This window comes from Anas platyrhynchos, chromosome 7 (assembly GCF_047663525.1).
Source record: "Anas platyrhynchos isolate ZD024472 breed Pekin duck chromosome 7, IASCAAS_PekinDuck_T2T, whole genome shotgun sequence".
Lineage (NCBI taxonomy): Eukaryota > Metazoa > Chordata > Aves > Anseriformes > Anatidae > Anas > Anas platyrhynchos.
Genome location: NC_092593.1, coordinates 23,185,262 through 23,198,265, shown reverse-complemented (window position 1 = coordinate 23,198,265; position 13,004 = coordinate 23,185,262). Strand labels below are relative to the sequence as shown.

The window sequence follows — 13,004 nt, the reverse complement described above, 5'->3', positions numbered from 1 at the left end:
GGCGCGGAGCGGTGCGGAGCGGCGGGGCGCGGCACCGCGCCTAGGGTGGAGCGTGCGCGCCCTCTGGCGGCGCGCGGCGGCAGGCACAGGGGACAGGGACAGGGGGACAGGGACAAGGACAGGGACAGGGGAAAGGGACAGGGGCACAGGGACACAGGGACAGGGACGCAGCGACAGGGGACAGGCAGCCCCACTGCGGCCTCAGCCCCGCCGCCAAGGGGGGTCCGCCAGAACCAGGACGGCGCCGCTGCCGCCGCCAGAGATCGGCGCGGTGTTATGTTCGCCTCTCGACGAGCTTGGTCACGAGCAGCTTTTCCTTTCCTTTCCTTTCCTTTTTGGTTTTGCTTTTATTCCTTTTTTTTTTTTTTTTTTTTTTTTTCCTTTTGGGAGGGGGTGGTGGTGGTTGTGGTGTCTGTCGGAGTTTCCAGTGCCATTTTCTCAGCACATTTCGGTGACCCTCTTTTAATTTTTTGCCAGTGCTATAATTAACTACATACAAAGAATGCGCCTCGTTTACACATGGCAGCCAGCAGAGACGCCTGAGCTTTGAAGACCGCTGCTATCGCGTTTTCGATCATGTTTCCCCACATATTACACCACGAATACTCCATGTGTGGTAGTTTCAGAGCTCTCCGTTTTTGTCTTGAACATGTTATTTTGTTTGCCCGTGCGTTTATGTATCTAAAGATTGATTTATGTAAACGAAAGTAAAGATGAATCTTTGTTTACCCCCGCTCCATCACACATGCCTGTGAATTATTCGGAATAATGTGTGTGCGTGTGCACGCGACTGTGCATATGTACAAACATACATTAACACAACCAACGGGTAGGGATTAAATTATTGTTTAGTTTGACACTAAAAGCGATTTACATGGAGGAACTGCGCGTTGACGTTCGAGACGTTTCATTTTCTCTCTGCCATTTTGAAATAAGCACACACAGTATCAGAAGCAAGTAAAAGAAAAAGAAAAGGAAAAAAAATGAAAATATACTAGATAAAAATACGTCATAGTGCCTGAGATAAAATATTAAAAGGAAATGATGTGGGCTTGGTGACAATTTCTTAGCAGAGCCTCTGCTAGAACCAACCTAACAGTGCTCAGTGGCAAGAATATAGTTTACGTGTTGTTATCTGTAGATCACACACATATAGACCGGTTATTTTCGAAAATATGAACGCTAAGATGGTAGGATTCAGCACGGTAGAATATCCAACAAAATACATTTCCACTAATCAGTGGACTTGGTAAAATCTGTTTCGTGACCTTCGTGTCTTTTTTGAGACTGTTGCCTTGGCCCAACGCTGACGTGTTGAAATTTATAGTCCAAGATTTTAAGACCTAGTTTGTCTGCATTTTTGGCTTTTTTTTTTCCTCTAACAAACACAAACATCAAAATAAGGTGGTTTCAAAGAAAAGCGCCATAGCATATCGTAAACTCATTAGGTCCAGACGTCTAGCCATCTCAATGGTTTTATTATACCACGGTTCTTCCTGTTTTAAAAGAATTATAGGTATCTTCTCGACAATAGATGGGAAGCAATGCAACACCTTTTCCTGGCACTACATGTTTTTTGCCTTTTTTTTTTTTTTTTTTTTTTTTTTAGAGAAAGAGAGAGAGGTAGAAAACATTAAACGCGAGGTCTCTCGGCTCTCCCCTTAATCTTGAATTAACCGAACTGCTCGTAAATATTTACGGGTCCTTCATTTTAATGGTTGCTCTTTAAACAAAGCATTTTTTACAATGAACTTCATCTCAATTATCTTGATAAAGCCATGTGTGTTTATAAATGTTGAAGGCATGAGACGTGCTGCGAAATGATCTTTCGCCAATATCGCTGCAGGTTTGGAAGTAGCCTGGTGTCTCCAGAGCTTCCCAACCTCCAGATTAAAGAGCGCGGAGATCAGAAACGGCCAAAAAAAAAAAAAAAAAAAAAAAAGGGAAAACAAAACAAGAACTGTTTGGGCAAATAAGCGCCGTTTGGCTTATTCGGAGGAGCGGTGCGGAAATCTTTCCTAAATGACCCTCAGAGCTCCCCGAGCGAGCCCGAAGGCCGCGCACAAAGCCAGCAAAGCGGCGGGCGCACCCGGCCGAGCCCCTGGAGCCAGGGGAGCTTTCCCCCGGCCCGGGGCTGGCAGCGGGGCCGCCGTGCCCGCAGCAGCGCGGAGCGGTGCGGAGAAGAGCGGCGAGGCCGGCGGGAGGGAGGCGCGGGGCTGTGCGGGGCTTTGCGGACAGGGCAGGGCGAGGGACGCACAGATTTCTGCTCCGAGCGCAGCGCTTTTCGTTCGCAGCCTTTATTTTGTAATAGCGGACAACAGTTACAGCAGGTCGGGAGGCAGAGACGTGGTGGGTAGTACAGCATTTACCGGGGTCGAGAGCGGCAGCGAGCCGGGGGACCGAGAAACGTGAGGCCTATTGCGAACGGCTTCGGGTCTGAGACAACCTCCTAACAGTGCACTAAAAGGGGGGGGGGGGGGGGGGGGTCTCTCGTGGCCTCTCTGTGGCATCTATTGCGAAGGAGCGCAATTCAGACCTAGAAAGCAGAGGGTCGGGGTAAGGTTTCCTTTTAATAACTCGTGGACGACACAACACCCCCACTGATTGAAGCGACTGTAATTTAATATATATCTTGTTACCATAATTATAGTTATTTTCCTTACCTTTATTTTGGCAAAGTAACTACCTAGACTACATCACTTTTAAGAAACATGTCAAACATTTAACATCAGATAAAGTTCCCAAAGCTAACGTGCACTCACAACATCATCAACCAAACGGTCTGGGAAGGAGAAGGGGGGGATGAAGCGACTCTGCAAAACACGTTGGCGAGCAAGACAAAATTTCCCAAAATACCTGACATAGACCACGTTTCACTTCTATCTAAAAAAGACCAGATTGATTTAAAGTTCCTGGGGGGGGGGGGGGGGGGGGGCCGCGGGAGGAGGAGGAGAAACGTATGCGGGGCTGAGGGGGGCAGGGGAAGCATAAAACCCAACCAAACAGAGATTAAAAATTAAAAAAAAAAAAAAAAAAATCTCCCAAAGCCCCAAACTCAAAACTAAAGCAATATTCCCCAGCTGCATTTCTACCCCAGCGTTAGTCTCCTTTATTGCCTTTCTCCTTGTTCATCTTTTTCATTTTCATTCTTCTGTTCTGAAACCAGATTTTGACCTGTCTCTCTGTGAGATTTAAAATCCTAGCTACTTCGTAACGGCGATCTCGGGTGAGGTACATGTTAAAGAGAAATTCCTTTTCCAGTTCCAGAGTTTGATACTTTGTGTAGGGACAACGCTTTTTCCTCGTTGAACGAGCGTGGATCCAGTTTGCTGCAGGGTTATCTGAAAGAAGGGAGGTATATGGGGGGGGGGGGGGGGGGGAGAAAGGTCGTTAAATTAATTTAACGAAGGATGGACTGTTTTCACAACTTTGGAGGAATTATCATAAAAGCCTTAATGCCCCAGTCTGTTTACTGTACAAATGATGTCTTGATGGTAGGTGGTTATGTGGAGTCTTTTATGGGTGCTTGTTGCTGCTTGCGCTGGGGTAGGCGTCTAGACGTTTTTATAGGTTAGTAAAACTATCAGTTTTGCACATTCGAGCCTTACAGGTTTCGGCAATAAATCAAAGGGGCAATTTCTTTCTTTCTTTCTTTCTTTCTCTCCCTCTCTCCCTGCCTCTCTCCTTGCCTCTCTCCCCCTCACTCTCTCTCCTTTTTTTTACTTACTTGGGTCAAGTTGCTGCTGTTTCTCCTCCTTCAGATCGCTGCTCGGGCTGGGGTTGTGGCTGCAGGCGGCGGGGTCCTTGGAGCTGCTGGCAGCCGCCTTCTCCCGGGGCTCCTGGAGGAAGGAGCTGCACGTGTACTCGGGCACACCGATCCCCTGGGACTCCCGGGACGAGGAGCACTCAGTCCTTTTGGAGGAGGAGGAGGAGGAGGAGGAAGACGAGGAGGCGGCTGCTCCCGTCTCCGGCTTTATCCCGTAGTGGCGCCCGGTGGAGGAGCCGGAGCTGGACGCGGAGCCGCCGCTGCCGCCGCCGCCGCCGCCGCCGCCGCTGCCGCCGCCGCCGGCGCCGCCCGGGAAGCCCGGGAAGGGCTCGATCCAGGAGCGCACGTAGCGGCCGGCGTCGGCTGCCCCTAAGTGGGGCTGGTGCATGTAGGGGTGGTAGATGCCGGTCATTGCCGCAGACGGCTGAGGGTGAACCGTGGACCAGGAGGTGGAGAACACGGTGGATTTTGGCGCAAAGCTACAGGAGGAAAAATCTGAACTCTCTGCAACACCTGATGGCCTGGAGGTCGCACTGTGACCTCCCTGGACGAATCTACTCCCGTAAACTTCTTCGCTTTCATGGCCTATGAGAGAATCGACATAATAGTTACTTATGGTGCCACTAGACGACATTTTAGGCTCCCCTCTTAGTCATATAAAAGGTTACACTGTTAACTGTATATGATACCCTCCCTGAGAACAATCGTAGTATTTTGCAGACTGCAAGCCTCAACCATTGGTCGCGGGGCCCACGTGATCATATTTACCAATACTGCGAGTAAATCAATCCGCTAAACTGGGGCTGCTGTGATTAAAAAAAAAATCATCATCAACAACAGCACCGCACAGCGCGCCGCGCACCCGCACCGCGCCCGCACCGCGCCGGGGCCGCCCGCGCTGCCCGCTCCCCGCTGCCTCCCGCAGCCTGCCCGCTCCTTGCCCGCTCCCTGCCCGCTCCCTGCCCGCTGTCCTGCCTTCCCTGCCGGCCCTGCCGGCCCTGCCTGCCCGCTGCCTGCCCGCTGCCTGCCCGCTGCCCGCCCTGCCCTGCCCGCCCGGGGCGCGGCGGGCGTGGCCGCGCTGGCAGCCCACGGCCGCGGCGGGCGCGGACTATTTCTTCACGTCGTCTGAGTGATTTCTGCCATTCATTTCTTAATCAACGAGAGGCAGGGTGTTTAAATAAATCCAACAGCCTTGGCTTGCTAATCACACTCCGAGCTGCTGAGGAAACCCGCTGGGAAGGGGGGATTCTTGCCTGTAAAAACAAACCATCGCAAGCTGGGACTGTAACGACTTCTCATAAAACAGGAAAATGTTACAGTAAAAGCACATTGCGGTACTTCCATATTTCAGAGCGTGTGCGGGTAGTATTATCCGTCCCCGTGCCCCCCTCCCTCGGCAGAAAGTTTCCATGGGAAGGATCCGCGTTTTAAAAGAGATGCCCATTGTGTTGTTTTAAAACAGGTGGAAGACCTCTGTAATGATTTTATGCCTTTCAATAAAAATTTTATGAGGTGTATTTGATTATAGATTAATGTGTCCCTAATAAAACGGACGGATGGGAACAGCGAAGCCTGTGTCTCCCAGCACGGCCGACGCGTGGCTGGGCGCACGCCTCTGCTGCACCCGAGAAAATTTGGGGCCGCGGAGCCCCCGGGCAGCCTGGCCGGGGGGGACCCCGAGAAGGCCCCGCAGCAGCCCCGGCCCCACTGCCTCCTCCGCCCGAGTTCAGGGGGACCGGGGCCGGCCAGCCCCGGCTGGCCACGTTCAATGCCTGCGGGAGCTTTCTGCCCGCCTCGCTTTCTCTTCCTTCTCTCCCCTCCCCGAGCCGGTCCCCCTTCCCCGAGCCACAAGATGCCCGGTTAGTATTGAAAACCAGATTACCCATGGTCTTCCGCACATTTCTGCTCTTCTGAGTGAGGGAAGGTGGCTGTGTCGGGATCTGGAGGAAACGCACACAGTTAGTGGAGAGCCCACAGCAGAGCCCGCTGAGGACACAAACAACAGCACTGCGAAAACACTTCCTACTCGCGGGCCGGTATGAGGAAGGGACTGAAATTCCTGTTTATTTAATGATTTATTACTCTCTTAGCTTGTTTTCTTCCTTTTTTTCCTTTTTATTTTTTTTTCTGTTTAGTTTTTGGGCATCTCGCTCTAGCATTTTCCTTTGCATTTTCAGACTTCCCTTTTATTTTATCTAGAAGCAGGGCTTGTTGTATGGCGAGGAACTGCCCCTCGCTGCACACAGATAGAAAATGATAAAGCGGGCAGATTAGTGTGAACCTCCTTTTTTATATAAGTTGAACACTTGGTATGGAGCCAGTTAATTAGTCCCCACTGTCGAAACTTCTTCGGTGATGAAGCGAGTATCTTTAAAGGAAAAATAAAAATAAAGATGGTTCAAATGTGCGCAATATCTAAAGAGGTGGGATTTGAGCACCGCTTTGTTGTTTGTTTTCGAAACAAGAACAAGCACTGCATACCTATGTGCTTGCGGCTCCCGCAGCTTCAAAATTGTGATGCTTTGGGCTGAGGAAAATATTCCTCTGCCCTACGAGCAAACATGAGAAAGCATTTGCTGAAATTCAATATCCGCGACAAGCGAGCAAAATGCAACGCCACCAGCTGCAACATGAGCAATATCAGTGTCACCAAGGCAGAAAACGTTGGCACTATCTTGCGCTTCATTTCTTGATTTAGCAACTGCTTAGGGGAAGACTGGGCGTTGATTGTGGGCGAGCTGTTTTCCCAGCGCAGCCAGCAGCCACGCTATTTTTCCAGTAGTGTTTGAAGGTGAAAGTATGCCCAAGTATTCACACTTCGGTTTGGTGTCATGTTCATTTGCAAGCCAGCTCTGCTCGGAATTTCTGCTCCCACCCGCTCACCCGCACCCTCTTCCTTCTCTGCCAGGGCAGGGACCCTGCAAATAATATTTTTCAGTTATGCGCCGAAAGGGTTAAGAGTCGTGAAGTTCATTATCTGGACGTGTGCTACTAAAATGGAATTGCGGGAAATAAAACGAGCTCTGAGCAAACAAAAATGGTGAAGGGGCACAAAAGTGGGGCTGGAGAGGCTGGTGTACTTCTGTAAGCACGCCTGGGAGCTTTCCTGCTCGCAAAAGCCCAAACTTGCCAGATGTTTGAGGGAATATTTCCCCATCCACCATCTTCTAAAGGCTCTTGAGCTGACCAAGAAGCAAACTCCTCGCATTAATTTATACCCAGCTTTGCATTTGGTATGATGTTTTTTTAAAGCAAGTAAGGACACGAAATCAAAGTCTACACATTGTAAGCAGGCAGTGACTGTTATTTTTTAAATCAACATAGGAACGTCAAATAAAATGACACACATATTGCTGACAGCTTGTGGTAGAAAGATTTTTTATCACTTACCATTTATGAGTTGATTGGATGAGGATGTCCAGTTTAGGTCATAATATTTTACTACTTTTTTTTTTTCTTTCTTTCTGCTTTTTTTTTTTTTTTTTTTTTTTTTTTTGCATTCAGTTTGTTAGACTGCGAACATCACACAACATTTTATCAATTAATCATTTGTTTACAGACACAATTATAAATAAATTAGCTTTACATCATTTCCCGCCCCAGACTCCACCCCACCCCTAAAAAGAAGGGAAGGGGAAAAAAATAAAAGAAAAAAAAGAAAAAGGGGAAAAGAAAGAAAGGAAAGCAGGCAGACACACACAAAGACCAGAAAATGGACAAGAAAGCGAGAAGGTACATCAGTCCAAAGAGCTGCTGATAAGGAAAGATCAGGAAACCAACCTGCAGCCGTACTTCAAACGTTTGTAGAAAACCAAAGGAACCGCAGTAGTTTACAGAGTTTATTGCATTATACATGCGAACAGAACATGCACAAGAAGGACATATTGCTGCTGAACGACTACTATTCCACATATGCACCACAAGAAAATGTCTACAATGGAGAAGAATGAAATATTCCATTTTACGAAGGACAATCTCTAAGTTCATTTGCGAGGATAGTTACATTATAATGTGCTTCTCTTTCCTCCCGCCCCCAAAGTTTTTCCCCCCTTTTTCTTAAAGTATTGAATGTACTCAAAATGTTATGGCCCGTGTAACAGCCCCACATAAATACCATTTTGTTAGTAAAAACATGAAAAAGTCACATTGCTTGGATGTTCGACAGTTCCAATAAGTTAAGACCAAATGATAATATTCAATAATAGTTACCCTGCATTACGATGAGAACAAAAATAAATTACACGTGCTAGGTTTTATATATACTCGTCATAGTAATACATATTCACTTGCAGCGCTAAAAGAAGTACGAAGAGTCACATTCTACCAGAAAAAAAAAAAAAAAGGAAAAAAAAAAAGGAAAATGACGGGTTCTGCCAGAGTCTCTCCTGCATTTAGCAACTGGTGGTGCTGTGCCCATTTCTCACTGTTTCCACCCCCAGGATTAGGCTTTAAGAGAAGGTCAGATTAGCGGTCAGTTCTCGGATTCGGTTCTCCCTGCTCATCTTCTTGAGCTTCATTCTGCGGTTTTGAAACCAAATCTTGACCTGCCTGTCAGTGAGGTTTACGCTCTTACTGATCTCTAGGCGGCGCTCTCGAGTGAGATACATATTGAATAAGAACTCTTTCTCTAATTCCAGTGTTTGGTGCTTAGTGTAAGGACACCTCTTCTTTCTGCCACTCTTTGCAGTTAGCCAATTGCTTGTTGGAGTATCAGACTTGATTTCCTCTATCAAAATCAAAGGAGAAGAAGAAGAAAAAAAAAAAATCAAAACTCCCTCCGTCTGTTAGAGTGTACCCTTGGCCATGAACCCTCCTCCGCGGGGCCGGCAGACCGGGGGGCTGCGGGGCCGAGGCCCCGGCGGGGCGAGGCGCGGGCAGGGCGCGGGGCTCTGCAGGGCCGGGGGGTCCCCAAACCCCAGCCCCCGACCCCGTCGCCGGCCCCGAGCCTCCGGGCGGCCCGGGAGGGGCTCGCTCAAGTTCGCGGCTGGCGCCCGGCCCCCCCGCAGCCCGCCGGGCACCCTCTGGCGCCTGCAACCCGCCCGGGGCTGGCTCGGCCGGCTCCGAGCTGGCCGGGGAGATGCCCCGCTTGCAGGAGAGCCCCGCAGCCTGCTCCTCTGCAGCCTCCCCACAACCCACAGCTCAGCTGCACACGCACACCTAGCATCAGACATGGACGTTTCCCCAGCCGAAATGATGCACGTGAAACCAACACCCTCCACCTCGGGTTTCTTTTCTCTCTCATTTTTTTTTCCCCCATTTTCCTTTTCGATTTGATTTTATTTTTTCATCAGAAAGGAATCCGCCCTACATCAACCTAGACCTGGGCCGTTAGCTGTAATTCATATAACGAGAATCTCCATGCACACGTAGGGTAGAAATCGACCTAGAGGTTGCAAAGTACATTTTTGTAAGGAAAAAAAATCCCGGTTTTGGATTCCTCGACACATGCCGTTCGAAACGAAGGCTTTATTGCACCTCTAAGGGGAAAATAAAATTAGATAAACACCACCTTTAGCTTTCGTACGCCTTTCAAAATAACGTTGCACTTTTTGGAGAGAAACCCAAGGTTATCTAAAGCACCACGTTCAAACCTTGCACGTTTTGATCAGGCAGGCAGCGGGCTGCTGCTTGCATTGTGCATTTGTTTCCAACTTCACCCAGCTTGGTAGCACCTATTCCTCACCTATTTTAATAGGATCGTAATTAACTTTAAATGCAATCAAAGAGCAGGCAGGCTCAGTGAAAACAAACAAACAAACAAGAAATCAGCGAAATATTACGAGAGAAAAGTTGAGCTGGTCGTATTTTACAACCTCCAGACCTGCTATTTTAAAGGTGTTTGGCTGATTTTGGCTGCTGCAGTGCAGTAAGGAGCACCCAGAGATATTCCCCGCATCACAGAGCCGGTCTGCATGCACAAGAGAGGCAGGTCTCTAAAGCAGAGCTTTGGACCCTTTTGTGTAGCATTTTTTATTTTTATTTTTTTTTTTGCCTGCCAAAATCTTCAGAGGCACAGCACCTGCAGCCCGATACTTCTTACCATTAAATGTGCTGGCTGTGATGCTCGTTAGTATATCAGAGCGTGCTTTAGAGTGCTGGCGTGTTGGAGTTACACCACGGTACGGTTTAAACTCGGTAATACAGACCTTTACTCTCCTTCTCCTGGACTTCTGGGCTGGACACGGAGCCTTCGGGCAGGCAGCTCCTCTCGTCTTGCAACGTGGACTTGGGCTCGGGACTTTCCACTTGAGAGACTTTAGCTGCGCTGTCTTGGTTGTTCGGGTTTTCATTCATTTTCTTTTCCATCTGAAGTTGAGAAGATATCTGCGGTTTGGAGCTGCCGCGAGGGTTTAACTGTAACATTACAGTTGAACTCGTTTCGGGGCTATTATTGTACTCTTGGGTTTTCCCAGTGGCGTAGGTCTGGCTCAGTCTAAAATATCCTGGGACGGGAACCTCGGGGTTCTCAATGGGGCATGATTCAGACACCAGCCTCTGGTAGGAAGGGACGTCTGAAGAAATGAGTTTGGTTCTCTTATCGGAATACATGCAGCAATTGCTTTCTTCTTTAATATTTGTAGTGAAGGAACAAGTGGGGACCTGCTGTGTAACAGGTTGCTCTATTCGACAAGATCTGTTCGGGTCTGTCCAACTGTCTACTTGAGGTATATAAGGATGTACATTCATACCCATATTTTGGTGATTAACTTCTCTTTTAGCCAGAGACGGTAGGAGTCCACAGGTTTGCATCCCATAAGTCCCAATGTCTGTGCTAGGTGGCATATACATGCTGGCGCTGTTGGAGTAGAAACTGTCACTCCTGCACGCACTGATGAGAGAGTCTACTAAAAAAGTATTAGCGGCAGGAGAGCTGTTGGGGAAGGACATTTTGGGCAGGAATTTGAGGAAGAGAGCCTGTGTCCCTTGCAGGCTGACATCTCGAGGAAAACATTCCCGGGGAAGCGCCGATGCCTCCGCGCGACCACATGACAGCCGGGCCAATGGCAGCGCCCGCCGCCCCGCGCCCCGCCGCCCCGCCGCTGACGCGCCCCGCCGCGCCGCCCCGCCGCGCCCCGCCGCGGTCAACAGCGACCCCTAGGCCGCCGCCGCGGCACCGCACCGCCCGCCCCGCGCCGCGCAGCCCCGCGCAGCCCCGCGCAGCCCCGCACCGCACCGCGCGGCCGGCCCCAGCACCCCCCCCCCCCGCCCCCCTTCCGCTCCCCCGGCCGGCAAAAGCCCGCTGCCTCCCCTCGCGGATCCTGTAAAAGCCGTGCGTGCTGCCTGACGAGCGCGAGGTACAAGAGGTTGCGGGATTTATTGGTGCGTATTAGGGAGAGGCAGGGGCGATCAATAAAAGCCCTCATCTGCATTCCCGGGCTACTTGGTAATTTTCTTGCTTCTGGAGGTTTTTAAAGAGTTATACCCGCTGTTGCCACGCACGGGAAGATGTTTTATTAACAAATCAATCGAGACTTTGTAAAGGATAAGATTAATAGTTAAGATTTAGCATAATGGCGTTCGCGTTATGAATTATTGAAAATTATACCATTGATTTTTCCCCTCGCTACTAACCAAGAAGGTCAATTTTTGTTTTAACACAAATCGTCAAATATTAAAAGCTATACTTTTGTCATAAGTCGAGTTTTATAGTTACAATACATTCCTAAAATTATATTACAATGCTTTCTCACTACGGCTTGTGAAAAAAAAAAAAAAACACATATATACATATATACATTTTTTTCACTTGCCCGGGAAACTGAAAGCACCATAAGATAATTTCTCCTTCTGTAGTATTGCTCATCAAAAAATACGTATATATATATATATACAGAAACTCATGCCCCTACTGCAACTGATCGAGTAACTTTTTCTTTCTTTCTTTCTTTTTTCTTTTTTCGAATGACGAGTGATGAGTGCAGCTGGAATATTAAAAAAATAAATAAATTAAAAAAAAATAAAAAATACCGAGGGCACCAGTAAATGCCTACTTGGCAAATTAGTTGTTTGCATCCCAATACTTTAAACGTGTTTTAGTGTCCCCCCACATCGTAACCATATTTACACCCGAACCTGTTACATTTTAAATAGTGATGGCACAGGGCATTTATTATTATTTTTTTAATTTTATTTCTTTTTCTTTCTTTCTTTCTTTCTTTCTTTCTTTCTTTCTTTCTTTCTTTCTTTCTTTCTTTCTTTCTTTGCTTCTGGCTGGCTGGCTGGCTTTTAACTGTTCTCAATCTGGAGTATTTCTTATCTGGGACTAATGTTGTCAAGGACTCTTATCCACACAAAGTGAACTTGTTGATAATTTTTGTTTCAGATGCATCTGGCTGTTTATTTTGGGCCTTTCTAACATCAAAACACCCTTTCAGATTCCAAGGAGCAAGCAGCACGTGAAAGGATTTTTAACATTTCAAATGCGTCTTTCGCACAGCTCAAAACATGCCTTTTCCAGCAATGTGGGCTTGAATTTTCTCCTGTTTCCTGGCATTTGACTGTTTTGCACTTTACCGTACACTTTACATTGCTGGAAACAATAACCCTATTTAAAATTTCGCTGTGGCAATGAGACAGACCTTTTAAAACCTTATCGCAGCTGTTCAAATACAACATCATTGTCAGGTTAAGAGCCAGTGTCTTTTATAGCTCCAGTCTCCAGCTTCTGTGTTGCCGGAGAGTTTAAATATTACCTCCATAATATTCGCTGCTTTCCAGATTTTTTGCAGCATCCCCTGCGCCTGGCGCAGCCCTCTGCCCTCTCCGGGCACGCTCCACCGGCACCGAGGGTTCAGCAGGGAAAGGGGCATTTCCAAAATCTCTACATTTAAGATCATTATCAGAGCCATTGCTAAGATTTGCCTGAGCTGGGAAAGAAGCTGCAGAGGAGCCCACGACGCTCCCTCTGAGCACTGCATTCCCCCCCTTGCTTTCTAGCAATTTCCTCTTTTTAAACAACAGCCCGGACAACCCACAGAGTTTAAAGAAACAAAATACTATTTTCCTTGACGCAGTTTAAGACTTGACTGTTAAATCTAATCAGGAATTTTATGCCCATCAAATGGGTCTTTCATAACCTTTATTTACACTTTAAGAAAAGAAGGTCCCAGAAATATCCCAACTGAAGTATTAGCCCAGAGGTTTGCAGTGGATTTTGCCCAACAGTAAAGTTCAAACAATAACCCAACGCTTAACTGCTTGCCACGCCAGCCTCGCCTGTGCTCAAGGAGCTCGCTCC

The 13,004-nt window shown here is 48.0% G+C and overlaps 2 protein-coding genes across 3 annotated transcripts; both read right to left on the bottom strand.

Annotated features, from left to right (window-relative positions):
- Positions 1 to 2,277: 2,277 nt before the first annotated feature.
- Positions 2,278 to 5,806, bottom strand: HOXD9 (homeobox D9). Of its 2 annotated transcripts, XM_072040982.1 has the most exons (3): positions 5,649 to 5,806; positions 3,728 to 4,351; positions 2,278 to 3,341 (listed from the first exon to the last, which is right to left on the bottom strand). In XM_072040982.1, the coding sequence occupies exons 1-3, from the start codon at positions 5,650 to 5,652 to the stop codon at positions 3,100 to 3,102; spliced, it is 870 nt and encodes a 289-aa protein (XP_071897083.1). In that variant the 5' UTR covers positions 5,653 to 5,806; the 3' UTR covers positions 2,278 to 3,099. The 2 variants fall into 2 exon arrangements, with proteins under 2 accessions (XP_071897083.1, XP_027317532.1); XM_027461731.3 differs by lacking the exon at positions 5,649 to 5,806 and having other exon boundaries at positions 3,728 to 4,725.
- A 1,785-nt stretch (positions 5,807 to 7,591) lies between these two features.
- Positions 7,592 to 10,801, bottom strand: HOXD10 (homeobox D10). The gene is made up of 2 exons (XM_005013549.6): positions 9,913 to 10,801; positions 7,592 to 8,492 (listed from the first exon to the last, which is right to left on the bottom strand). The coding sequence occupies exons 1-2, from the start codon at positions 10,652 to 10,654 to the stop codon at positions 8,215 to 8,217; spliced, it is 1,020 nt and encodes a 339-aa protein (XP_005013606.1). The 5' UTR covers positions 10,655 to 10,801; the 3' UTR covers positions 7,592 to 8,214.
- Between the last annotated feature and the right edge of the window lie 2,203 nt (positions 10,802 to 13,004).

Bases quoted from the DNA above. Each gene is read 5' to 3' on its own strand.
- HOXD9 (XM_027461731.3), bottom strand. From the start codon at position 4,400: ATGTCGTCTAGTGGCACCATAAGTAACTATTATGTCGATTCTCTCATA. The intron at 3,342-3,727 runs GTAAGTAAAAAA...CCCTTCTTTCAG, and splicing joins ACAGCAGCAACTTGACCCAA to ATAACCCTGCAGCAAACTGG.
- HOXD10 (XM_005013549.6), bottom strand. From the start codon at position 10,654: ATGTCCTTCCCCAACAGCTCTCCTGCCGCTAATACTTTTTTAGTAGAC. The intron at 8,493-9,912 runs GTCTGTATTACC...TGATTTTGATAG, and splicing joins CCAGGAGAAGGAGAGTAAAG to AGGAAATCAAGTCTGATACT.